General features: G+C 41.6%; 2 protein-coding genes across 35 annotated transcripts in view; one reads left to right on the forward strand and one right to left on the reverse strand.

Moving 5' to 3' along the window:
* Positions 1–1,805: 1,805 nt before the first annotated feature.
* On the reverse strand, positions 1,806–11,101 carry SENP8 (SUMO peptidase family member, NEDD8 specific). Of its 3 annotated transcripts, XM_038418696.2 has the most exons (3): positions 10,937–11,099; positions 9,856–10,022; positions 1,806–3,534 (listed from the first exon to the last, which is right to left on the reverse strand). In XM_038418696.2, the coding sequence occupies exon 3, from the start codon at positions 3,489–3,491 to the stop codon at positions 2,853–2,855; it is 639 nt and encodes a 212-aa protein (XP_038274624.1). In that variant the 5' UTR covers positions 3,492–3,534; positions 9,856–10,022; positions 10,937–11,099; the 3' UTR covers positions 1,806–2,852. The 3 variants fall into 3 exon arrangements, with proteins under 3 accessions (XP_038274624.1, XP_038274622.1, XP_043350370.1); XM_038418694.2 differs by lacking the exon at positions 9,856–10,022 and having other exon boundaries at positions 10,937–11,101; XM_043494435.1 differs by lacking the exon at positions 9,856–10,022 and having other exon boundaries at positions 10,841–11,087.
* A 55-nt stretch (positions 11,102–11,156) lies between these two features.
* MYO9A (myosin IXA) overlaps positions 11,157–27,098 on the forward strand; it is a 471,574-nt gene continuing 455,632 nt past the window's right edge. For 12 of the 32 annotated variants that reach the window (XM_043494427.1, XM_043494426.1, XM_043494420.1 and 9 more), the window contains exon 1: positions 11,364–11,577. The gene's annotated coding sequence lies outside the window, so the exon portion shown is untranslated. Of the gene's footprint in view, positions 11,578–27,098 lie in introns of all 32 variants that reach the window. The other 20 variants (XM_038418673.2, XM_043494428.1, XM_038418680.2 and 17 more) reach the window with 12 other exon arrangements.

Here is a 27,098-nt window from a genome sequence, read left to right on the forward strand (position 1 = left end):
TGCAGTCAACTGTAAAAGAGAAACTACCCAATAAACAGAAATTATGTTGCTTTTGGGCTGCTTAGCAAAGGGTGGCAACAGCAACTTCTCCCCTCTTTATGCTAGGTTTCAGAGTAGCAGCCGTGTTAGTCTGTATTCGCAAAAAGAAAAGGAGTACTTGTGGCACCTTAGAGACTAACAAATTTATTAGAGCATAAGCTTTCGTGAGCTACAGCTCACTTCATCGGATGCTGTAATCCTATTACTTTGATGAAAAGAGCTAGATAAGAGGAAGGCATTATTATTACTGGATAATATGATGTAGGAACATCCTCCCTTCCCTGGCCCCTCACCCTAATCATTTTGAAAATGTAACCCATCAAACAACAAACCCAATTCTACAAAACAGAAAACACTTGCTTTTTGACTTGGTATCTTTCTTTATTCTTGGTACTGGATTCTCCAAGTGACATATCTGACTGGGAGTCGGAGGTGGATTGTTTTATTTCCCCCTCCTATCATATACTGTAATGATCAAAGCTGGAAAAGCATTCTCTCTGACCTAATGCTGATATCACACCACAGACGGAAGTATTTCTCTGTATTAACTGAGCAACTAATCTGGAATGGATATTAGAAGTAAGCGTCTGCACCTCAGTGCTGCAGGGCAAATGCGTGGGGATGTGTGTGTTAGTTACTTCTTGGTAGCAGCAGGGGCAACAAATAGGAATGGGGAGAAAAACAAGCAAATTACAGTACCTTAGAGTGACCAACCCACTGTCCTGCCTCTGACCCACACTGGGAGGCTGTCCAAGCAGTGCAGAATGTTGTGTTCAGCTGGGCAATGCACTTAGCATAAAGTGACTCAACAACCCTATTTTGTCAGACAGCTCCAAGGATTTCAGACACAGGTCAGTGGAACTGACTTTTCCCATGTACTCAAGAAGATATAGAGAAAGCAGAGAGCCAGAGGCAAATCCTCGGTTCTGTCAGCATTGGAAAGTCTAACAAGGATCATTACATTATGATCTTTAACTCCCCTCCTCCCAGTCCCACAATCACTTCTGTTTGTTTATTTGACTGGGCATTTTGGAAGAACTGATTGGACCAGATGCTCATTTGGTATGAATCAGGGTTGAGCAGTTGAAATCAATGGAGCTATGCTGTTTTACAAAGGCTAAGGATCTGGCCCACTCTCTCCAGTGAGGCTGTTGGTTACATATTCATACTACTTCATTTTACACTGACATCTCACTCTTCCATCAACATCCCCTTCTCCTGACAATGGGCCCTACTTTCTTGGATCCCAGATGTAATCCAGTGCTGCAGCAAAAGCTTTTCTATTTTGAATTCATAGAGTCATAGAATATCAGGGCTGGAAGGGACCTCAGGAGGTCATCTAGTCCAACCCCCTGCTCAAAGCAGGGCCAATCCCCAAATAAATCATCCCAGTCAGGGCTTTGTCAAGCCTGACCTTAAAAATCTCTAAGGAAGGAGATTCCACCACCTCTCTAGGTAACCCATTCCAGTGCTTCACCACCCTCCTAGTGAAAAAGTTTTTCCTAATATCCAACCTAAACCTCCCCCACTGCAACTTGAGACCTTTGCTCATTGTTCTGTCATCTGCTACCAGTGAGAACAGTCTAGAGCCATCCTCTTTGGAACCTCCTTTCAGGTAGTTGAAAGCAGCTATCAAATCCCCCCTCGTTCTTAACCACTTATATTTGGTATGATAGACAAGTATACTATGGATTAACAGCTTGATTTTTCAGAAGAGTTGCAGCTACCATTGATATCAGCACCACTGAAAAAATCAGACACTATACTTTTTTCCCCCCGTATTGATTTTTATTATATATGAGAAAGTCAAAGGCTTTTTTCTTTTTTACATTAGAAATAATCAGAAACATAAAGTCTGGTTTTTGGAGGTTTTGCGAGAGAAGTTGTTGGCAGTCTCATGTGTATTCTGAGTTGACTTAAAACTTGACTGGAAGGGTAGAGGTTTGGAATCAGAGGCTTTCCCCCCCAACTTTTTGTATGATATTTGTACAAAGTATGTGTTGATGAAAATAACCTTTATTCACCATTTAAAACACTTTCCACCTCAATCAGGTTTCACGTTCTTAGTACTTGTTTTGTCACTCTTCTACCATCTTGAAAACTATCCAGTGGTTCAATCATCCAGGATATAAAAAAAAGTGTATTTCTAATATAAAAACAAGAAAAATTCAGGCCTTCGTTATATATCCTTAAAGCAGGAAAAGAGAGCAAAAATAACTTTTCTGCATCTTACCTTTTGAAGCACCTTTACTTCTGATTTTGCACTCTCAGATCTCATGATACGGATATCTCAATACCAAATTTTTGAGCAGACTTGTGTAGCTAGACTGCTAAATCCTATAACTTGGAACCACAATTAAAGGCAGGGACAAATCAGAGGTGTCCTTTTAAAATCAGGCCTATGTATGTATTTATGATGGACATCACTGAACTGGATTAGATTTAGACTAGCAATGTCCATAGAAAATTAAAAATCATATAGTGAGGGCTCATTGCTTACTGTGGGGGTGAGAGGAATCTTCACCAACCTAGTTTGATATAGCCAGAAAAGTGCTTGATGTAATAAAACTGCCTTTAAGAAGGTTCTGCTGAACACAAAAAGTGATGTTACCAGTACTTAAGTCTGAAGGCTAGTGGGTTGTAGAGGAAACTAAGGCTTTTCAGCTGGGGTAGTGCAGGGTGTAGCCATGCTGGAGGGGTTACATTCTTTCTGTGGAGAAATCCTGTATATAGATATCTTCCCTCAGGCACTGGGGATGGAGACTAGAGCACTGGAAAGATAGTTGTTGGAAGCAGGGACAATTACATTTAAGTCATTTGCGTGCAAGTTTGGCAATGAGAGCTTTCCATTCTGCCCTCTTCCGTGTGATATAAGGAGGAGTGAGGAGCTGCAGTACTGGTTCCTGCTGTCCCCTAAAGTATTCCTGACACAGAGCCTCTGTGTTACAGATCACATACATTCCGCAGTCATAGCTGTTCTGCTGTGTAGGGGCCTTCTCCTCTATGAAGGCCACTTTGCCTCCTCTTTTTCCCAGAAATGCCTCCAGCTTTCCTGACACCAGCTTGGCATGGGCAGAGTTGCTCTTACTGTGAGAGTCATAATGGGCAAAACAGTTTTTATCCCGGAAGTAAACCAAGAGGCTCCAATGGGTGCCCCCAGCTGCCTGGTTGGAGTTATCATTGATGGCCAGGAATACAACCTCCTTGTGCGGGAGGCCCAGCGGCTTCAGGAACATGGCTACTTCCTCCTGGCTGGTGGCACACTTGATGAACTGAGCCACTTCAGGGCTGACAAAGCATACTTGTTCGGAAAAGTCTTGGAACTGGTCACTAGAAAAGTACTCAAAGGCAAACCCAATGATGTGGTCATTAAGCCAGCTGGGGGGATCCAGCAAGGAAACATCCGACTGCCTCAGCAAACTGTCCACATAACTCAGAACAACAGGGTCCATTCTGCACAGGCAGGGGCCACAGCACTCCAAGAAAGGTCAAAAGCTAAGATAAACCAAAGGGATAAGATAAATAACTATGCAAATAGGCTGCACCTTTTATACTGTGAAGGAGCAACTATAGCTGACATTGAGTCATGTGAAAACTAAGGGATTTTTCCCACCTGTGATTAAGGAACAAGGGTTAAACAATCTATCACATTTCAAGAAATGTAAAAAGGGAGAGAGAAGGGTGGTTTGCAAGTACATTCCCCCTACCCAGTGATGTATGGTGGGATCCAGGAGGCCCCATGCGGTATTCCCAGGCTAATGTTAGAAACTGCATTGCTGTGTTCTCAATAAGGGAAAAGATGGTTCAATGATTGGAATGCTAGTCTGGGCGGGGGGAGGGGGATGTGGGTTCAATTCCTGCTTTGCCATAAGCACCCTGTGTAATCTTGGGCAAATCACTTGGTCGCTCTCTACCTCACCTGTAAAATGGGGATAAACAGTAATTCTCTACCTCCCAGGGCTGTTGCGAGAATAAACACATTCAAGATCATTAGGTGATCGGATGCTATGGTTATGCGACCAGATAGGTACATAAGATAGACAGATGGATGCATGGCTCATCATGTCAGAAGAACCACTTGGTCCACACAAAAATGCTGGTCTTCCAGCATGATGGAAAGGCAGCTGCCTGTAATGGGAGGAATACACTAAAGAAAAACAAGATTACTAACATGATAAAACTCCCCCACAAGAAAACACTCCTTAGGACGCAATTTAGCAACTTTGTTAACTTCTTGGATTGTGTAAATCTATATCAAGTATGTACGTACATTAACCCCAGCTGAAATCCTTGCTTGACAAACTTCTGCTCAAAGAGAAAGAATTTAGTAGTTATACGGTTTACTGGGCTCCTGACTAATCATAAGGAAGAGGTGTTGCAAAAAAAATTAAGGATGGTTGCTCTAAAGAGTGGCCTACCTCAACAGTTAGCTCATGTTGAAATTCTTCTCTGGACAGTTCCAGGTATCTATTTACCCCTCCTTGCTTCAGCAGGCAAATAAAAACAACTGAATAACCCTACACTGCCCCCAATACCTGACCTAAAGAGAGATTCAGGTCCCAAATGAAGATTTTATTTAAAAAAAAAGGGGGGGGGGGTTATAGAAAGTTATGCAATCCAACAGCTGTTTGGGGATTTAAATTTCCCCCTGTAATGTTGGAAACCTAAACACAAAAGCATTGTGTACATGTATGTATTCTCACTATGGGGTGAATCACAACTCAGTAGGTAGTTATGACCACCCCACCCTTCCCTTATTGCAAAATAGGAAGGAGATTCTGGGTTAGTCCTGGTACAGAAAAAGATTGAGAACCTCTGGGTTAGAGCATAAGAACTGAGTCCTGAAACTGACTAACAAAGGTGAAATTGACCAATCTAATGTCCAAGGTAAGTGAAATGCACATTAGACAGACAGTATACTTAATAAAAATGAAGTCAGACTTTAAAATTAGATTTTTAAAACTCTGTATTTTTAAAAATATTTTTTAAAAAGTATCAAATGCAAGGAAGGAAAAGAGCTAGTTAATAGTAAATAATAAGCACTGGCTGCACTTTCAAGCCCAGATTAGGATTTGCCCAGTAGAAGATTCCCCATGCTGAGGCAAATTGTTCAGTAGTATGGGGCTGACAGTGACTTCTATGCCTCCGTATTTCCTCCCCTTTCCCAAGCATATCCATGCCTGGTGATCCTCAACTGTTAAAACATGCTGGAGTCCACAGGCTGCTCTGAAGCTGCTCTACTTAATGCTGAGTACTAGGCTGACAGATTGATGGCCCCAGAATCTGGGAATTGTAAAGGTGACTTTAAATCACTTTTGTCCCCACACGCTCCTGAGCCATGCCACGTGCAGCACAGAAGCAAGCCAGGATCTGGCCCTATACTTCCAACGTGCTGTGCAAAATTAACAACAGGTTTCAGAGTAGCAGCCGTATTACTCTGTATTCGCAAAAAGAAAAGGAGTACTTGTGGCACTTTAGAGACTAACAAATTTATTTGAGTATAAGCTTTTGTGAGCTAAATTTGTTAATCTCAAAAATTAGTAAGTGTCACTTTAGTACGATTCACTGTAACCAAGGAAACACCAACCCATTATGATAGAAAACAGCTCGAGCATGGTTTGTTTACACATTAGGAAGGAGTGGATTTTCCTCATGGCAACAAAACAAGGCTTTCCTAGGCTAGATACATGTAAATTAAGATAAGCCTAAAATTAACCTATCAAATCTTGGCAGGGTCCCTTTAACATGTGACTTTGCCAAAGAAAGCTTGTTAAATAGAATAACAATGACATGCATGTTAAATGTGTAATATACTGGAAGGAAGATCCAAGGTAACCTGCGTGAAACCGGTTGGATGTGTAATATACAGGAAGGAAGGCCCTTTAAAGGTGAAATATCTTACCTTTAAAAGCTCATAACTACTAATGTGCCATTGACAGCTCCAGCACAGGCCAAATAGAAATAGTCATTAAAAAGGAAAGGGAGCAGCCATTATTATTTCTACTGAGCCAGACACAATGATATCTGGGACCATTTCACATGTTAGTTTGGACTCAGATCCATTACTTCCAAATGTAAGGAGCAAGTACAATGGAACAACCTGGAGCTTAGGACAGTAGAGAAAACATGGAGAATGCATTAAGTCTCCAAGACTCCCAAACTCTCACTTGGCTGAAATTCTGGATAAACAGGTATATGCCTCGCAATACAGTCTAAAAGTGGGCAGTCTTGGGCCAATCTCCTAATGAGAAACTTCTCAGATGCGTGCTTCATCTTTTCCCAGAGACATGCAGATTAGAACAGCAAACTTGCCAATCAAGCCTTGCAAGAATTAATGGTTGCATGATGAAGCTTGCATTCTGAACTTTGTTCTTTTTCCTCCCAATGAAACTTGGCTTTCCATTTTTTTTTTTAAGTAAACAATTTGGTGGCTTCCCACAAGCACTCTCTCTTCCTGATTATAATGAACAACACTTAATTGCTACTAGCTACTACTTTTAATTTTATTGCCATCTGGAGCTGCTTGTAAGAGCTGCATGAAGACTCACCAAATGTATTGCAGAGCTTAAGGGAGAACACTTCACAGACTCACATTTATTCCAGAGCCACTCAGTGTAAGTGGTACATACTGCACCACAAATAGTAGAGCCAGTTTGGAAAGTGCAGCTTTTCCTCTGTGAAACAGAACCTTCCAATTAAAACTAAAGATGAACTCTGTGTGAAGTTTGAATTTGGATTCAAACTTTTTTTTCCAAGACGAAGCCACAAAATTCCAATCAGAACTTCCCCCATATCTTAAGGGGAGTCTTTTTGAGCTCTCAGTTACAGATCTGACTTACTCTTTTGTACAGAATTTCTAGCACACCTGATCCAAAACCCCTAATATTTTAGAAGAAATACTGATTGGCTACAATGAGGACTACAGCAGTAATCAAGATTATGAACAAGAGTAATGCTCTTTGTTTTTTTTGTCAAGTACTGGCTGAACTTGTGAAAGCAAAATATACTTCTTTGCCTCCCTGCTGGATAAAACAACTAGGTATTGGTTTTGAAACAATGGCAGATGGGCATGCCTTCTTTCTGAGTGGAAGCTGAAGATCCAGAGTATTTGGGGACAGAGGAAAGTAATTTAAATAGAAATTTGACTTTTATATTAGTATGTGGGTTTATTCTACTAAGTCCCACTTCTGAAGTTGTCCAGATGGTTCAGTAATTTAAAAGGTTACTGTGGTACCTTGCATTAAGATGACTGAATTACCACATTAATGTGCTACTAATAACAAGTAAAAAAACTAAGACAGAAGTGTGATTCTTAAGTTGATGGTGTCCCTTTGAAGCCAAAATTTAGGGTGGTGGTGATGTTTTACTAACATTTTGCAAAACCTGAATTATTTTCATGAAACATAAATGAAGACTTTTTAAAGTTGTGAACACAAATTGTGCCACACTGTGCTAGTCATGAGAACCAGGAAGTGAAACTGATTAGAAACTGACACAGAAAAAGTGAAAGTTTGTTTTTATCATCTAACCTGAGCAAAAAAGAACAAATGGTGAAGAGTGAATCAGATTTTGTTACACTTCTGTTTTAATACTATGTTAAGAACATATGGACAGAATATTTTAAAATATGTTATTTATTGTGCCCCTTTAGCAAATCTACAAAATTTGGAGAAAGCCACCTCGATCTAGTATGACCTCCTATATAGCTTAGGCCAGAAGACTTCCCCAAAATAATTCCTAGATCAGATTTTTTAGAAAAACGTCCAATCTTGATTTAAAATGGAGATTCCACCACATTGTTCCAATGGTTAATTTATCTGTTAAAAATGTGCCTTATTTCCCATCTTAATTTGTCTAGCTTCATCTTTCAGCTATTGGATTGTGTTATACCTTTCTCTGCTAGACTGAGGAGCTCATTATTAACATTTGTTCACTATAAGTGCTTATGGTCTATAATCAAGTCACCCCTCAACCTTCTCTTTATTCTAGATAGACTCAAGGAGCTCAACCTATCACTATAAGGCATGTGATTAGAGGATCAGAAAGCATTCTCGTGGCTCTTCTATGAACCCTCTCCAATCTGTCAACATCCTTCTTGAACTGTAGGTACCAGAGCAGTCACACAAGTGCTCTACAGAAGTAAAGTAACCTCTCTATTCCTACTAAACATTTCCTTGTTTATGCATCTAAGAATTGCATTCTCTCTTTTGGCCATAGCATCACACTGGGATCTCATGTTCAACTGACTATCCACCATGACCCCCAAATCAGAGTCACTGCTTCCCTGGATAGAGTCCCCTAGCCTGTAAGTATGGCCTACATTCTTTTTCCTCGATGTATACCTTTACGTTTAGCCATATTAAAATGCATATTGTTTGCCTGTGTTTGGCTTACCAGGCAATCCAGATCTCTCTGTATCAGTGACTTGTCTTCATTAATTATCACTCCCCCAATTTCTGCATCATCTGCAAACTTACAGTGATTGTTTTCTTCCAGGTCATTAATGTTAAATAGCATAGGGCCAAGAACAAATCCCTGCAGGATTTCACCAGAAGAGCACATCCATTCAATGATAATTCCTCATTTACAATTACATTTGATAAAATGGATTAAAAACTAGCTAACTGATGTAATTGTAATGTGTCATGTTCATTTGAGATCTCTTTCTGATTTTTTAAATCAAAATGTCATGCAGTACCAAGTCAAAGTCTCATTTTCGATGGTATTGAAATCTGATGGGATATTGATTTCTACTTTGTCATTGATTGTCCTGGACTACTAGCAGGACTAACACCAAACTGTTTGCAGAACATTGTTAATTTAATCTACATCTTCATATATGTCAGAGCTGCCTACTATGTTATATTACTTAATTCCAGCACAATAAAACATCCTTCCAAAGTTATGAAAACTTACCAGCCCAGGCACAAAGTTTACTCACCCACCCCTTACAAGAAGTATGATTATTATTTACCAAAAACTAATAACTAACTTGTCAATTAAAGGTTATGCACTGCAGGCTAAGTCGAATGTTGCAGGGCTTCAGTTAGGTTCTAGATGGTAGAAGTTGTGAGAACGGTTAAAATTTTTCTCATGCCTACATTCAGAAAAGACCGCATCCACAGACAATGCCTAAGCCTTCCAGTTTCTTATCAAAGCTCAGAGACCAGCCCACTCCAGCTGCAAGACGGAATAGCATTTTTGATATTTACATATTAATTAAACAAGCCTTAGAATTCTACTTTGCTTCAAAAATTTATATGGCAATAAAAAGCCTTTGAACTTAAATAAAATTTATACAGGCCAGGATTGCAGCCATGGGCTTATATTTGACTCAAGGGTGGGGGGGCAGGGAGAAAGATGTGAGATTAGCAGAGTACAGCAATCTGATCTGGTGGAGATGAAGCTTTGGGAACAGAAGGGGGAAAAAATCACTTCAGATAAAACAAGAATCTGGAACTTAAGCATAAAAATCAGAAAGCAAAGTGGATCACTATTCACTTATTTTTCAAGCAGCATTTATTCAACAGGCCTAAATCAAGAACATACTTAAAACCAAAGTGTGCATCTTCCTCCTGGAAAAAAAAAAAAAAAAAAAAAAAACAACCATTCCGGATGGTGGAATTCAGTCATAAGAATTGCTTTGGGCACTATGTTGTCTGATCTTTTAAAAATAGTATCCACTGTAACTGTCGTGATAACACAGCTATCAGGTGACATAGCTGATCTCAGTGTTTTTAGATGGTATACTCTGAGCATTTACAAATGTAGTTATATAATATTAGACAATAAGAGACAGTCACAGGATTGCTGTACCTCTCTGGCTGGGTATGCTGCCATGCCTCAGTTTCCCTTCTTTTGAAGAATCAAATGCCACACAATTGGTGTTTTAAATATGTCTCCTCTTCTGAGGTCTGAAGGCCATTCAGCTCTTCACCCTTGTGTGTGGGGTCCCCAAATCCTTTCTAGCCCTCTTCCTGGGGCTTTATAGATAAACTCGTATCATAGTTTTGTTATGCCTCCCTAACAAGGCTTCAAAATAATCTTGTTTCTGCCCCAACTCCCTCTATAACAGGAGCTCTATTGATCCAGCCCTCCTGTGACGTGGCAGATTCCTGTTCACTTCTCCTTGTCAGGCAGAGGAGGGGCTTAAGCCTGGCGTCTACCACATGCCTCCCCACGTGAATGCTTGAAGTTTAACCACTGCCCTAAAGATGATAAAACAGCTGCTCCTCCTCTCCCACCCAGCTGTTTTGTGGAGTTAAGTGTTGGGCTGCGGCTCCTGTGGCCTTATCACAAGGCAGATGTGGTCACAAGCTACCTACATCCCCCTGGTTGGTAAATCACCAGCAGATAGGTGCCAACCCCTAAGAGAATGGGGCTCATCACACTCCCTTCGCCCTACATCTCCCATGAGCTAACGTGGGCAGATCCCTTTGAACTGAAAGAACCCGAAGCTGTAGACTGCGGGCGGGTCATGCTGCAAGGCCCACGGGGAAGGCTCGGGCAGGGCGTACACGGCAGGGCTAGCTAGTTTAGGGGGTAACGGAGACGGGGGTGCTTCTCGCTTGACGATGCTCCCAGGGCTCCTGGGGGACAGAAACACGCGCGGTCTATCCAAGGCAGGCAGCTCTCCCCGCGGGGTGCAGCAGGCACCGGCCCCTCCTGCCCGCGCGGCCCGAACATGCGCTTCTCCGCGGGGCAGCACAGGGAACCCCCCCCTCGGCTCAGACGCTGCGGTGACGAGCAGTGTGCAGACCTGGGGGGATAACGGGGGCTCCAGCAGGAGGGCGGGCTTTACCCCCTGCAGATAATTTGCGGGGCTCGAACCCCCGGTGCGGAGCCAGAGCGGCCCCGACCCACGCCAGCGAGGAACCCGCGCCGCGCCGCGCCTCACCTGCCGCCTCATAGCTCGGGCACCAGCTAACCGAGGGAGTCGCGCGCCAGCGGGCCCCTTGCAATTTGGTTGCTAATAACAGCCGCAAAGGTTAAAAAAAAAAAACCACTGTCGTAAACCGGCATCGCGATGTACAACGCCCGTAGCGCGGACAAGGGAAGGAGGGGTCAAACTGGCCCCGCCCCCAAAGGGGGCAAATTAGCATAGGGCTCAAAACGAGGTAACGAAAGCGACGCATTAAGGTACTACGCAGGCGCAGAAAGAGAGCGCGGAAGCCGCAGATGGCTAGAGAGAGGCGTGACTGAAGAGCGGGACGTGAGCTGGTAGGGGGCGTGTTCTCTCGAGGCTCTGGGGGAGTGTCGGGGGCGCGGTCGGGGGCGTGTCTGAGTAGCGTGGCCGTGCGGGCTGGGCGCGGGTCCGCGCATCTGCCAGGAACGCGCGCCGTGTGTATCGCGCGCAGGCCAGTTGGGCAGTGGGAGACGCGCAGTATCTGTGCGAGCCAGGGCGGGCGGGAGCCGGTGCCGGAGAAGCCGGGAGAGCGACCTCCCTGCCAGTGTCTCCGAGCGAACGGCTAGGGCAGCGGGGAGCTGCCTGCTCGGCGGGGCGTGAGCTGAGGGATGCGCCGCGTCCCCGACACCCAGGTGAGAGATCGGCCACCGCTGAGGGGACCTAAGAAATCCCCCCCCATCCCGCGCGGGGCGCGCTCCGCCACTGCGCCCCCCCCCGGGCGCGCCCAGCTTTCTCTTTCCTGCGTCCCTGGGGGGGCAGCCCCGCCCCTGCATCCCCCCGGGTGGGGGAGGACAACCCCACCATGCCCCCTCCCCCGCCCCTGCATCCCGCCGGGTGGGGGAGGACCGCTCCGCTGCCGTCCCCTCGTCCCTGGGTCCCCCCGGGTGCGGGGGTATAGCCCTGACACTGCCGTTCCGTCCCGTCCCGTCCCTGCATCCCCCAATGGGAGCGGGGAACCTGACCTACCACTGCGCCCCCTGTCTCTTTCTCCCTTAGGCGGGTTTTTCAGCTTCTGTGTTCCTCCTCTCTTCAGTCCTCTTTTATAATATCTACCATTGCCACACCGATAAGTGTAGTGTCTTTAGCTGCACCCTTGATGTTGCTGGGTCTGTTGCATGCATGCCTTGTGACTCCCCCCACAGAGCAAACAAGTCTTTATTGGGTGAATAAGACTATGCATTTCAGATGGGTGGGGTTATGCCCGGTGTGGTTTTTTGCTCCCTTCTCCCCCACCCCATTGTCCTGTGTTGGTGCCATTGGCAGCTTTTATTAGGGGTGGGGTATGTTGGGGCTCGGGGCCTCTGATGGAGAAGGGAGTGTAAGATGCCTGAAAATAGTGAACTGGGCGCAGAGGCCAGGATTTTTGAAGTTGGGTGTCTAAAGTTAGACACCTAAATCAATATTTAGCTAAATAAATACTTTAGAAATAGGTACCTAAATAAATGTGCTGATTTTCAGAGGTTCTGAGTATCCTCACCTTCTGCTGAATGCATCCAATGAAGTGAGCTGTAGCTCACGAAAGCTTATGTCCAAATAAATTTGTTAGTCTCTAAGGTGCCACAAGTACTCCTTTTCTCTTCTGCTGACTGCAGAGCTTTCCATTGAAGACAATGAGATTTGCCGGTGCTCAGCACCTGTAAAACATCTGCCGTTTATAGGTGCAAATTTGTGTGTTGTCTTAGGTATCTGTAGTGCTTGGTTTTGTGAGCATTAAATGGCGATGCTATATTCCATCTGCAATGAAACAGGTTTTGCTTTGTATTAAGTTTTTCTTAATGTATCTTTTAATTTGGTTATTGTTACAAAAGGTCTTATGGCCTTGTAAAGCAAAACACTCAGGGTTGTGGCACCATATGCACTATAAAATCCACCATATTAGACACCTGGTTACAACATTTTGATCTTCCAACACAGTTAATACAAGGTTTGGGCTTGCAACCTAGCTAAGACTGACAGATATTTTAACTGTTCCCAAATTGTGCTACAGCTTTGGACAAATCATCTCTCTGTAAGAGGATGATAATGCTGCTGCTCAGTTGTGAATCTGTGATGAAAAGAGCAAAATTAAAGAGCAAAAGTGAGAAGGGGGGAAGCTGTTTTCAACTGGCAATCTATAGAAGAGGTCTCATTGTTTTTCCATATGTCTTTTATTAGAGTTGGATAGATTTCTTGTTGCATTAAGGATTTTCTCAAAACATTTGGTTTCTTTTATTATCATTTTATACCGAATAGGAAATAAGGTAAGTTCCTTTTTGAAATGTCAGAATAGTAGCAGGATTTGTTGCAATACCTAAACACCTATGATTCATGGTCAGTGTTTTGGTGATGTATTTGTTTGTGCTGATGCTTCATTCTCTCTGTGTTGCTCAAAGGGGAAAGCGGAGAAGACTGCAGTGTAGACTATCTATTAGCAAGTTAGCAACATTAGTGTCGTCAGTACAAGTCTAGGAAATCACTCCAGGCAATAAATGCTTCAAATGATATTCCAAATGGTTATTAAAGGATGCAGTATCCTGATTAATTTTTTATAGGAATACTTTAAACTATTGCATAGTTTGCATAATATACAGTGCACAATATGTTACCTCTTTAAATTTATAAGCAATTTATTTTATTTTGAGTCTTCATTGAGCGTTGTAGTTTTTGTGAAGCAAGCTTATGTGATGTTTGTTTAAGGTAAAATGACTATGCAGACTGAAAAATAAGCTATCTTTTTGCCTTTAATGCCTTATCAAAATATTAGTCTTCTCAACCATAATTAAGGGTGGGAGGAGGATTCAGTGTTTCTTTTTTTTTTCTGACTTAACATTAGTGTTTACATAATGTATTTTCATTAGGGCATGGTTAGTATAGAGGTGTTCTGTGATTTAAACTTTTTTTAAAGAGTAAATAGAGGTGTAAAATGGAGATTTGTGAATAGAATGCATTCTCAATGAAAAAACAGTCAAGAGGACTCTTCTACACTAGTGTTGATTTTTGGGGGGGGTGTTGAGTAAGGAGAATTTCCCATGATTGATAACACTAATAGGAAAAAAGAAAAGGAGTACTTGTGGCACCTTAGAGACTAACACATTTATTTGAGCATAAGCTTTCGTGAGCTACAGCTCATTTCATATGAAGTGAGCTGTAGCTCACGAAAGCTTATGCTCAAATAAATGTTAGTCTCTAAGGTGCCACAAGTACTCCTTTTCTTTTTGCGAATACAGACTAACACGGCTGCTACTCTGAAACTAATAGGAAAGCTATCATAGACAAGGAATCGGGTGAATGTTGGTATCGTGAATACTGTGTCAGATCTGTTTTGGATAGGGTTCGATAAGATATTAAACACTGTTGCCTGTGGGGAGTCTTGTCCTAGGGTAGGGGTTCTCAAACTGGGAGTCGGGACCTCTCAGGGGTCATGAGGTTATTACACGGGGGTTGCGAGCTGTCATCCTCCACCCCAAACCCCACTTTGCCTCCAGCATTTATAATGGTGTTAAATATATTAAAAAAAAAAAAGTGTTTTTAATTTCTCACTCAGAGGCTTGCTATGTGAAAGGGGTTACCAGTACAAAAGTGTGAGAACCACTGTCCTAGGGTTTCCAGTGTTGCTGCCACCAGTAGATCTGTATAATAACAGCAATGGGAGAAATTTTTGAAAAACATCTAGCATAGACATAGCTCTGGTGTCAAACTTCGATAATACATATTGTGATGGCCTTTGCTATTATTCAGTTTAATTATTTAGCAATTGCAATAAAAATAGACTATAATGCTAATAAGAGCTGCATGTAAACCTCTTTTAGCCTCTTATTTAGATGAAATATCCTGATTTTCAATAAATGCAATATTCTTAATGTACAGTATTTAACTCCTAGCATGAAAGGTACCTTAATACTTCACCAGAGTTTTGAGTACTGTTCTTCTAGGTTAAAAAAGCTATTCTTTTCATTATTCTAGAACAGGGGTAGGCAACCTATGGCACGCATGCCGAAGGTGACACACAAGCTGATTTTCAGTGGCACTCACACTGCCTGGGTCCTGGCCACCAGTCCGGGAGTTCTGCATTTTAATTTAATTTTAAATGCAGCTTCTTAAACGTTTTAAAAACCTTATTTACTTTACATACAACAATAGTTTAGTTGTATATTAAAGACTTATACAAAGGGACCTTCTAAAAACTTTAAAATGTATTACTGGCACGCAAAGCTTTAAATTAGAGTGAATAAATGAAGACTCGGCACACCACTTCTGAAAGGTTGCTGACCCCTGTTCTAGAATTTTTCTTGTGTGTAGAAAAATGTCTACTTTGCTTTAGGAATAAAACAGTCTTGCTTATGAATATTTTGGCAGCCCTCATTTCATATAGTTACATTTCATACCCTGAGGTCATGTTGAGACTAGTAATTTAGAATATGACCAAAAGTAATCATGGCTTTCTGATGGTTTGCTGTAGCGTATGTTATTGTGACTGTCAGACTAGCAGGCAGTGTCTGCTCTATACTGGTACTACACAATAGAGCAGGGGTGGCCAAACTTACTGACCCTCCGAGCCACATACAATAATCTTCAGAAGTTTGAGAGCAAGACATGCACAACCTGCCCCATAGAGCTTGGAGACTCCCCTCCCTGCAGGACAGAAGCCCTTATCTCCATCACCCTGCCGGAGGGCAGAAGGCCCGAGTCTCTCCCCCCGCCCCCCCCAAGTCTGGTAGGTGGAGAATAGGGAAGAAGCATGGTGGGGATCCGCAAGATACACTTTAACTGTGAAAGAACCGCATGCGGCTCACAAGTCACGGTTTGGCCACACCTAGAGGATAGGAGCAAGCCTAGTGAAGAATATTACGTAAAGATAAGTATTCGAGAAAGTGAATTAAAGCTCAGTTATAAGAAAAAAATTTAGTGCTCTGCATTGACATGTGAAGTTGATTACTGAAAGTCACTGTCTACAGTTAAGTTCAGTGATGTCATTAGGAGATTGTAAAACTTTATATTTCAAAATATAGTTTAAACCTTTGTTTCAGTTTTCCCAGTGAAGTGCTAGGAATTGGATTGTGAATCTTTTCTTCTTCTCAACTCCAGCAAATTTTATATAGCAAAAGGGTTTTGCACATCCTCAAGATGACTGGAGTAGACTAAGGCACCAATCCTGCAAACACTTAAACAGACTATGTGCCTGTAATTAAACAGGTGTGTATGTCAGTGAGGCTGCACCATCACTCTGTACTCAACTGCAGAGCATCCCTCCTTTAGTGTTCGAATATAGAGTTAGATAACTAAAATTTCCTTTAGAGATCATAAATGTATGTATTTATTAATCTTGCTTACCGTGTCTCTTTTTTCACTTGAGAATTAAATTTGCACTTGTCCATAGGGACTATTGCTGTGTCAGGGTACATGAACCTACTCTGGACTGCCCTTCCACAGTTCCTATTGTAGCAGGCAAGCAGAACAGCCTCTTCCCAGGTTTCTCCCAGTATTCTCTTCTCCAGACTAAACAAACCTAATTTTTTAAATCTTTCCTTAGAGGTCATGTTTTAATAATTTTTGTTGCTCTCCTCTGGATTCTCCAATTTGTCCACATCTTTCTTGAAGTGTGGTGCCTGGTATTGGACACAGTGCTCCAGCTGAGACTTTACCAGTGCTGAGTAGAGTGGAAGGATTACTTCTTTTGTCTTGCCTATAAAACTCCTACTAGTATATCCCAGACTGATGTTCACTTTTTTTTTTTTTTTTGCAACAGTATTACATTATTGACCCATATTTACTTTGTGATCCACTTTACCCCTGAGATCCTTTTCTGCACTACTCCTTCCACGCAGTCATTTCCCATTTTGTATTTGTGCAATCGATTATTCCTTCCTAAGTCTAGTACTTTGCATTTGTCCTTATTGAATTTCATATTATTTATTTCAGACCATTTCTCATTTGATAAGATCAGGATTAGAATTCAAAATGTCCTCCAAAGCACTTGCAACCCCTCCCAGCTTGATATTATCTGCAAACTTTATAAGTGTACCCTCTATGCCATTATTCAAATAATTTATGAAGATATTGAATAGAACTGGACCCAGGACAGATTCTTGCGGGACCTCACTAGATATGCACTTTGAACTTGATTGCGAACCATTAACAACTGCTCTGGGAGTACAGTTTTCCAGCCAGTTGTGTATCCACCTTATAGTAGGTTTATCTAGGCCAGAGGTGGGCAAACTACAGCCTGCGGGCCACATGCGGCCCACGGGACCATCCCGCTGGGCTCCTTAGCTCCCGGCCGGGGAGGCTAGCCCTGCTGTTCTCCCTCCCAGGCAGCGAGCTCCTGCCGCTCTGAGCGGCATGGTAAGGGGGTGGCGGTGGGGGGATTGGGTAGAGGGTCCTGGGGGGCAGTCAAGGGACAGGGAGCAGGGGGTGGTGAGGGGTCCCGGGGGCCAGTCAGGGAGCAGGGGGTTGCATAGGGTATGGGAGTCCCGGGGGGCTTGACAGGGGTGTGGATGGGGTCAGAGCAGTCAGGGGACAGGGAGCAAGGAGGGTTGGATGGGTTGGTGGTTCAGAGGGGGGTGGGAAGTGGGAGGGGGTAAATAGGGGTGGGGTCAGGCTGTTTGTGGGGCACAGCCTTCCCTACCCTCCATACAGTTTTGCACCCCAATGTGGCCCTCGGGCCAAAAAGTTTGCCCACCCCTGGTCTAGGCTATGTTTCTCTAGTTCATTTATGAAAAGGTCATGTGAGACAGTATCAAAAGCTTTACTAAAGTTGAGATGTATGACATCTACTGCGTCTCTCCATTCACAAGACTTCTTACCCTATTGGAGAAGAATAGTAGTTAGTACCTTAATTTTGGGTTTAAATATGCTCTGTATGTACTAGTGTTTCCATAAACATTTGTTTAGTTGCTTATTTTCAGTAAGGGCAGGTGAATAATTTATGAACTTTGAGACCCAGCTACTAAACCTATATCCCTCTAGTTTTTTTCTGTGTTATACTGATAGCGGTCACAATGGAAGTACAGGAAAACCTTTTTATCCAGAGTGTTGAGGGAATGGGGGGTTCCGGTAAGCGAAAACTTCTGGTTAACTAAGAGGGAGGGAGATTAGGTGCAGGGCTGGGGTTAGGGCTCGGGAGGGGGTGTGGGCATTGGGAGGGAGTTTGGGTGAGGGCAGGGAGTTGGGGTGCGGAAGGGGTTTCTGGGTGCCGTATCCCGGGGGTGCTCACCTTGGGTGGCTCCCCGCAAACGGCAACCTGTCCCTGCTGCTCCTAGCTGGATGCATGGTTAGGAGGCTCTGCGTGCTGCCCCTCCCCTGAGCACTGGCTCCACAGCTTCCATTGTTCGGGAACCACAGCCAATGGGAGCTGTGGGGGCGGTGCCTGTGGGTGGAGGCAGCGCACAGAGCTGCCTACTCATGCCTCAGCCTAGGAGCAGCAGGGACAGATCACCGTTTGCGGGGAGCCTCCCAAGATGAGGATTGCCTGGATCCGGCACCCCGAGCTCCCTCCTGCACCCCACCTCCCTGCCCCGAATCCCCTTCTGCACCCAGATTCCCTCCCAGAGCCCATGCCCGCATCGCCTCCCGCGCCTGAACCCCCAGTTCTGCTATTCCTCCAGCTAGGAGTAGCAGGGACATGTTGCTGCTTCCAGGGAGTCCCCTGGAGTCAGGTAGGGAGTCTGCTAACCCCGCACCAACCGGATTATAATCTGGATTTTCTATGAAAATTAGAAATTTTGGTTTATAGAACTTTCCGGTAGGTACAGGGCCGGATAACAGTTTTACTGTATAAGACTAAATTAATGCCATTTAATAAAGATGATTCATGTGTGAGGCCCGGATCCATCAATCAAAAATAGCAACTTTGAAACAGCTTTCAAGTAAATTGAATCAAAACTCAGTTTCAGCATGGGTCATTTGATTCTGTTATTAAAATAGATGAGCAAAAATTTATATTATGTAATGTATAGTTAATTACGTTACGCATTATTGTATATAGTTAAAAGAAGTACAATACATTTTAGTTGTTTTTTCCCTTTGGAACAATATTGCAATTATGGCTTATAAAGTTTGATTTTTCAGTCCTTCATTTACACCAAAAAAACAGCTCTTTGTAATTTGAAGAGGTCAGCAGGAAATTTAATACAAACAATAGACCTGTTTCTGGTAAGATCTGAACGTGCTGACATCTATATGTACCAGCTAAAACTTCAGTAAGTAGGTACATTAGAAAAATTTTCGCTAAACTTTCCAGATTGGATTGACAAATATAATTTAGTGTTGTGCAACTACATTATTTTTTAGTCTAGGATAATTACGATAATTTTAGTCAATATAAATCATAATTACACTCAAACTATTAAAAGAATGCTAAAGTTGCAAAGTCAAGCACTCAAAAGTTAGGAAATGTGAGAATTAAGGTAGCCTGTGCTATCTTAATTCAGCTCCCTTGGGGGTATATGAATTATGATGTCATGTAATTAAAGACTCTCATACAATTTTTTTTTTTACACAGGACCACTTTTCTTGCCCCAATCCGGATCTTGTTCCCTCTGCATTCAAGTCAGGGATGATTCCTCCTCCATGCTAACGGGGTGCCAGCAGGGATAGCATTGAGAGCACAGGGGAGACAGTCTCCATGTCTGGCACCACAGCAGCTCCTGGCAGCTATGAGGAGTAATTGCAGAGAAAGTCCTGTTGAATCCCTACACACCTGGGCTAGAACACACCCAGTACAGAATAATCTTCAGAGACTTTAGCTGCCAAACTCTTAACAATTCTTTGTTGGGCATATGTGAACTAAGACTTTTAACTTGGCCAACTTGGATTTTTTTTTTAATGGGAACAACAAAAGGCACGTCTTGAAGTTTTGCAAGGGATGGCCTTTGCATCAAGTCCCTGCTGCAAAATATGGAGGCACAAGAACTTTTTAATGAAACAGTTTTAAGAACTTGTTTTTAACATGGGCAAAGGAAAATATTTGCCTGAACTTGTTCTCAAAAACAGCTGAAATATTTTTGCTGAAATCCCCCCTCTCCCCCCCCCCCCCAATCAGAGGCAGACACTGTGGCATGGAAAATTTCAGCTAAAATGGTAAGAATTTGGCAAAGTTAGAAGCAACTGAAAATTGGGTCTTATAGTTGAAAGTGTTGGGCGATCTTAACTGTCGGCCTCTCTACCCAAACTACCTATTATTATTCCCTTTCTAAATGAGCTGGAATTATAATTAAATATGAAATATTGTAAATCATAAGTCTTTTTTTAGTGCTTTGTGAGAAAGCTATCTGATAAAACTATCAGAGAAATTTGTTTGCTCTTGCATGTGATTATGGTGTATCTAAGTATTGAAACACTTATTTGGTATATGGTTTGCGTGACTTGCATGTTTCTTTCCAAAAGTTAATCTTCCAAAATGGTGCAGATTTCAACCTCTGAAAGCCAGATCTTTATTTTGCTTAAAAATAAAAAGCCTTGTATTTCACTTGCTAAGGCCTCATTCCTGCAAACATGTATTTGCATAGCATTGTGCATGTGACCACTTTCTCTGAAGTGAATGGGACTACTCCTGCGGCTAAAATAAATATATGCATATGTATTTGAATTAGGGCTTAAAATTTCAATTTTGTGATTTCTCCTGGCATTCCTCTAGGTAACAACAAAATGATAGGGTCTGATTTTAAGCAGGTGGTTAATGTACTTTGAGATAAAACTTGTTAATTGTGTGATCTTCCTGTTACATGTGGTTTAAAAATGCATAGTTGTAATTTTCAGGTTAGGTGACTCTGGGGTTATCACAGCTCATTACACTAGTTTCAGGGGTGAGTGAGTTTCTTATTGTGCTATTAGAGTAATACTTCTAAGCACATGTATATAGAATATCAGAAATAATATGATGGAATTGTTTCCAGATTGAGGTAATTTTTATGGTCAGTCTTTTTTCTTATTTATGCTGCATTTTTCCACAGACTTCATGTATATTGTATTTTATAAGAACAAGTGTTCAGGATTTAGATTCCATAAATAAAATAAACATGCACAGCTCATGCCAGATGATGAAGAGGGGAGGAAAAAAGGGAAATTGAATAGTCTTTTGTAAAGGTTCTCTGCATATGCATCTCTGTATATCTTAATATTGTCAAGTAATATAGTAATAAGACGGCTGAATATCTTGGTGTACTTATAAATTAAGCATTGTATTAATATTTCAAGTTTATATTTTAGGAATCTTTGATATAGGTCAAATTAAAATAAACTCGGATACTTCAAATGGGGGCTTTGTTGAAAATGTCAAATTATTAGATCTTGTATGAATATTGAATTGCGACTGAGATTATTAGGAACAGATGTAATACTGCTGATTTAATAAGTGTAAAAACTTTTTAAGAGCTATGTTTCTGTATGTATTTTAAATGCAAATTATTCTGTTAGAATTTTTTGTAGTGGGGAGGGATTATCTGACAGGTAGCCACAAAGCAGTTTTATAAGTAAAATGAGAACTGGCTGTCCTTGCCACAGATACCCTTTAAAACGAAAAGAAAAGAAAAAATAGCTTTATTAATGTCCAGTATCAAAATCCCATCTCTGTTTGTGTTTTTTTTTTTTACCTTAGGTTTTTTAATTTTATTTTCAGGGAAGATAGTTTTATTAAGACGACATTACTAGATTCAAACACCTAGTATAATGTTTATTTGCCTTTCAAGCAGGTTATCCGACTTCCTTTAGTCTCAGCAGGGTTGCATTCTCCCTCTTTAATCCTTTCCATCATGATTTTACCGTACAGGTACCATCATTCTGGCTGAAGATACCTCGGTGGGACTTCCTTTAGACTCTTGTTAATGCTGCTCCTCTGCCAGCCAGAGTGTTGCTATGAGCATTATGAGGCTCTCTTTCCCCTACAGGGACTAAGAGTTGCCTTTGTACCAACCTCATCTCCTGCAGGCTTGAGGAGCAAGAGACAGAGACTGGAAACAGAATCCAGATTTCCCACATTTCTGGTAGTGCAGAACATTATAATTAATCATCAGGTCAGGCCCTTTTAATTAAGTGCATTTAACTTCAGAGGAATCTGAGGACGTACAATGTCTGTCATTAGCACCACACAGAACCTATTTTGATAGTCCTTGTGACTCAGACACTGTTAATATATTTAACTATAGGGGAAGCTGTTAATGAACTCTATATTTAGGTTGTCTGATACCTTCCATTTTGAAAGATTCTTGTGAGATACTTTTTGAGAATCTGTAACATCTCCATTGTTTGCAGCAAGTCTTTGAGATTCATCAGGGAGAAAACCTTAGAGTCAGCGAAATGCCTTTTCTTTGTCCCTTGAAATTTTATTGAGATTTAGCTGAATTATGAACTGTTAAAAATCACAGTTGCCCTGCTGTGATATGCATTTGTCAGGAAAACTGTACACTTAAATTCTAAAGAGCTGGGCCCACGCTGCTGCCTCTACAGCAGCAGTGCATATTGCTCTGGGAATGCTTCAGGGGGTGTGTTGGAGCAAGCTACTCTTGCTCCAATGTGACAGGACTGGGCCACCTTCTTCCCCTTGATCTGATGCATGGGCCAAATGTCCTATCCCACCTCAGGGGACACCACCTCGTGGTAGTCTGTGAAGAGGGGGGTGGTACTCTTGATCACCTACTGCACCTAGCACACGGCACCAGCAGTTTATCTTCCCCCTCCTCTGGGATAACGACTTTCTTCTGCCAGCTAATGTAATTAGTCCTTTAGTTCAAGTCGTAAAAGTCTCTTCTGCGGTCCTGAAGAATCAGGATTCAGATCCTGACGGTGCACGATGTGATCAATGATCATGTAGTCCATCATTCCCTGTGAATTGGGGAAGAGACACTTTGTTCTCAGATGTGTAGCTGTTGTATAAAAATGCAAATTAATAAATTGTATATAGATTACAATATAGTTAATTTATGTTGATTGTCATAAAAATTAAGCAAATGGTTCAGATGTTCTCTATACAACTTATCAGTAAAGGTTCTTGAAACTGAGGTTTGGAATGCGGGAAGGGAAGGGAGGTGTGTGTGTGTGTGTGTGTGTGTGAGAGAGAAATAAGAAAGTCTTCCAAAGATTGCATTCAGTTTTATTTCTAACTCTGATATATAGGGAATACAGTTTTCAAAGAGAGATTCTTTCTGCTTACTCGTTCCCTTTGTGTTGTGTTCTTCTCCTTCACTGTCTTGCAATGGCTAAAACCCACAGTTTTTTTTTCAATGCACTGTATGTTACCAGTTAATATAGGCTGAGTAACAACCCCCATCTTTCAAACTGGGAAATAGCAACTACAATTACAGGATTTTAGGGATGGTCAGGCCACCTCTCCTGTTTGCCCCTCTTTTCATCTCTCCCCAGTTTTATTTTCTGCCTTTTTAAACTGAAGGATGATGTTGCACTAACTGCATTCTTTGTTGCATTCATTCGTTAAAGCCACTTTGAGTGTTAAGACTTCTATAATATTTGAATCTGTTTTCATTTATTTTCTTCTGTTCTGGAAATGGACCCCAAACCATATAAAAGGAGAGTAATGACTGTAAATCCCTTCTTAAAGGCACAGTGTTGCCTATGTTTTTCTGCCCAACTTCCTTAAAACCCCCAAACTCATGTGAGCAGATAGTGGCTTCCAGCAGTCCTTCGAAGTCTGAGAGTGGCTTCCTCTCTCTGCAGCTCCCTGCCAAGATCTATACTGATGAACATTTATAGTCTTTTATTTTGATTTGTATAAAAAGCATCCTTCCATTACTCTGTGCTTTCAAACAGTTAAAATACACTACAAAATATATAATCGTATGTATAGCTCTCCACAATAATAATCATAACTTAATTGTGACTTATTTTCCATGCTACTTGCTTCATCACCACCTCTACCAAAATATGGAAAAAAGATGGTATTCAAATTGTGTCTTGAAGGCTCACAATTCTAGGCTCTGGGCCAAAGAGAGGTAGGGATTGAGCTCAAAAGTAATAGGTGTGCCACAGAAATGGTCCTGTGGTTTAAAATAGAGAAGGTCAAGCTCCTCTGAGGATCACAAATGCAGAAGGAAAGATGTATCTTGAAGATAACCAGGTCCCTTAATATTATTCATTGTTGTGTTGTATTAGTACTCAGAAACCCTAATCAGGATTGGGGCCCCTGTTATGCTGGATGTTGTACAAACACATAAAAAGACCCAAAGAACTTATCTAAATAAAGACATGCTATAATAAGTGAGTATAATAGACAGAGTGCAAAGGGGAGGGTGGATGAGGAGAGCAGTGATAGGAACATTTGGTTACATATACTAGCCAGGTGGTGGTAAGCAGGTTTCAAATCTGATTTTTTTTTAAAATAGAGAAATTGAAGATATTGATATCAGTAATCCCTACTGATCACCTGCCTCGTCGTTCTTTGCTGGCAACATAGTTTGCCTTTTGATACAAGTGCGACTCAAATAGAGGGTTAAAGGATGATTTTAGTAGCTTTATGAATTACTTCAGGTAGTGCATTCCACAAAGTATGGCAGGAAAAATTATGAGGGTATTTGTTGGAGAAGTGGGCAGGTAGATGGTGCAGGTTGGTGGTGTTAGTGGGATAGTCAGGGTGAAGGGTCATGTATGATTTTTATAGATTAAAACCAATATCTTAAATTCTGTCTGGAAACTAACAGGTTGTCAAGGCAGATAGTGGAGTCACCAGTGTAATATGGTCTTGGTGAATGCATTAGTCTTTAGTTTCAGCTTCCAAGGGGTCTCAAGTTCCAGGCCCACGGCAAACATGTTAATCACCTAATCTTGAGTTTGACTGTGTTTTGATCACTCCGCCACCAGTATGGAGGAACAGTCTAGCATTGACCGCCCATATTTCAAACAGTGATTGCACTTCCTTAATCGGGGTTGCTGACCTAATTTTTCTGATTTTTTTTTCTTCCTTCCAGCCTATCAACGTTACTGTACTCTTATCTTGATTTGAGATTGTCTCACCCAAGCTCTAGTCCCATACAGACACTGTTTCATTTGCTCTACTGCACCCAGGGGATCAGACATAAGAGACACAGAGCAAGGTATTGACATATTGAAGCCATTGCTCATGTTTCTTCACTAGCCCTCCCAATGGATTTGTATGCACGTTGAAAGGGCCTCTTCTAATTCCTTCTGGAATAAGAATTATGGGAAAGAATCCTAATTTCTCTCATTTCACTAATCTGGTAAAAGGGAGAATTTAATGTTTACTAGAAGTTTGGATTTTGAAAAAAATGACCATTGACTTCTCTGAATTCTGAAAGGAAGCTGTATTTCACAAAATGTTCCTTTCCCTTCCCACAAACATAATTTTTTCAGTACCAGTCTTTAGAGAGAGACTTTTTCCTGCAAGTAGTGCATCTGCTCTTTTAGATGCGAGCCATCCTCAAAATGCTGAAGGAACAAGAATTCTCAGAAGTGAACTCCCAACTGTTCCCTATCCCCCAAGAGATCAGGGAGCATTTAATTGTTCTTAGACCTGAAGTGGCTGTATCTATTCATTTTTACACTAAATTCAGCACAGGGTTATTCAAATCCATGCTTGCAATTATGACAAAAGTTGCCTTTTTAGCATCTGTGGACATGCAAGACACCTCACTATTTACCTCTGATATCAGAGGTGTTTATGTTCCCTGCTGGGCCCTCTTTATTTTCAATAATTTTCACTTCCTTTTAGGCCTACTTATTCAGGGGTAAGAAGTTCATTCTGGCCTGATGAGGCTACATATAAATGTACATCACAGTTTTAGAAATCCTTGTGTTCAGACCATCATAACTGAGTCTTCAGCTTTCAAACTTTTTTAAAATGAATTATTTTGGAGTGTTCAGCTTCTCAGAGGGGCATACTCTTTTTTTCCCCAAAGTGTATATGATGACTAGCTTGTTCACAGGTTTCAGAGTAGCAGCCGTGTTAGTCTGTATTCGCAAAAAGAAAAGGAGTACTTGTGGCACCTTAGAGACTAACAAATTTATTAGAGCATAAGCTTTCGTGAGCTACAGCTCACTTCATCGGATGCATTTGGTGGAAAAAACAGAGGAGAGATTTATATACACACACACAGAGAACATGAAACAATGGGTTTATCATACACACTGTAAGGAGAGTGATCACTTAAGATAAGCCATCACCAACAGCAAGGGGGGGAAGGAGGAAAGCTTGTTCAGTATCTCTGTTGCTTCTTTCTCTCCATTTCACTAGAGTTCTCAGAAACTTCTGCAGGCATGTGGTAGAGATGATGTTTAAAAAAACTTTAGTTCTTTGAGAAATGGTCTGCAAATTGCATTTTTGCCTATGAAGAGGAGACATAAATTTAGATCTTTAAATCTTCTGCTTTTGAAGTATTTTTAACTTTCTAAAGTTTCATGTAACATCTAAGGTTACTGTAAGTGAAAGACCAGAGAACTCTCTCTCTTTTTCTAGTGTCGTCTGTATGTGGGGATTTTTCATTCCTCAACAGAAGAGAAAAATGTTTTTAAAAATATGATTGTAAAACCACAAAAATTTGCAAGGAACTCAGGAGCAAGTATAATATCTAAAATCACTTCTAATTCAGCTTTGAAAATGACTTGATTTTGAGTTGACGCCATACCTTTAAGTGAAAGCTTGATCTGGTAAAATTTCATGGTGTATAGTCAACTGCTATTCAACATCTCTACCTTTCCACCTGTTCGGGCCTTTTATATAGGGTGCCAGTATAAAAATCTTATGGTGATGTAGACAATCAGTGTTCGCTTGTGACTCAGTGGTACATTAATATGACAACCGATGTAATGTTTGACAAAACAAATACATTCATTTTCACCAAACTTGGATTTTATTTGCTGATAACATACTTAGCTTGAATCATTAACTGTGGATTTGCAATGCTGTTGCTGTTTAGTAGGTCTCTTTGTGTATTCAGGATCTGTTTGCTTTCATCCATCAAACCCTGGCTATTTAGAAAAAGTCCTGATGTTAAAAAAGCAACAAACAACCTATCCTCCCCCAAATCATCTGCAGTTATGTTAAGGCTCCTTTTTTTAAAGGGGCCTGAGAGGGTTGGGTGCCCAGTTCCCATTGAACTTCAATGGAATTGAGTCCCTACATTTTGAAAAAACCCATCCTCAACATAAACAAGTGTTTGTTCTCAATGCTTTTTTGCATGTTGCCAATATTGTTAATTATATCCTGTGTATA

The sequence above is a fragment of the Dermochelys coriacea genome, chromosome 10, assembly GCF_009764565.3.
Source record: "Dermochelys coriacea isolate rDerCor1 chromosome 10, rDerCor1.pri.v4, whole genome shotgun sequence".
NCBI lineage: Eukaryota > Metazoa > Chordata > Testudines > Dermochelyidae > Dermochelys > Dermochelys coriacea.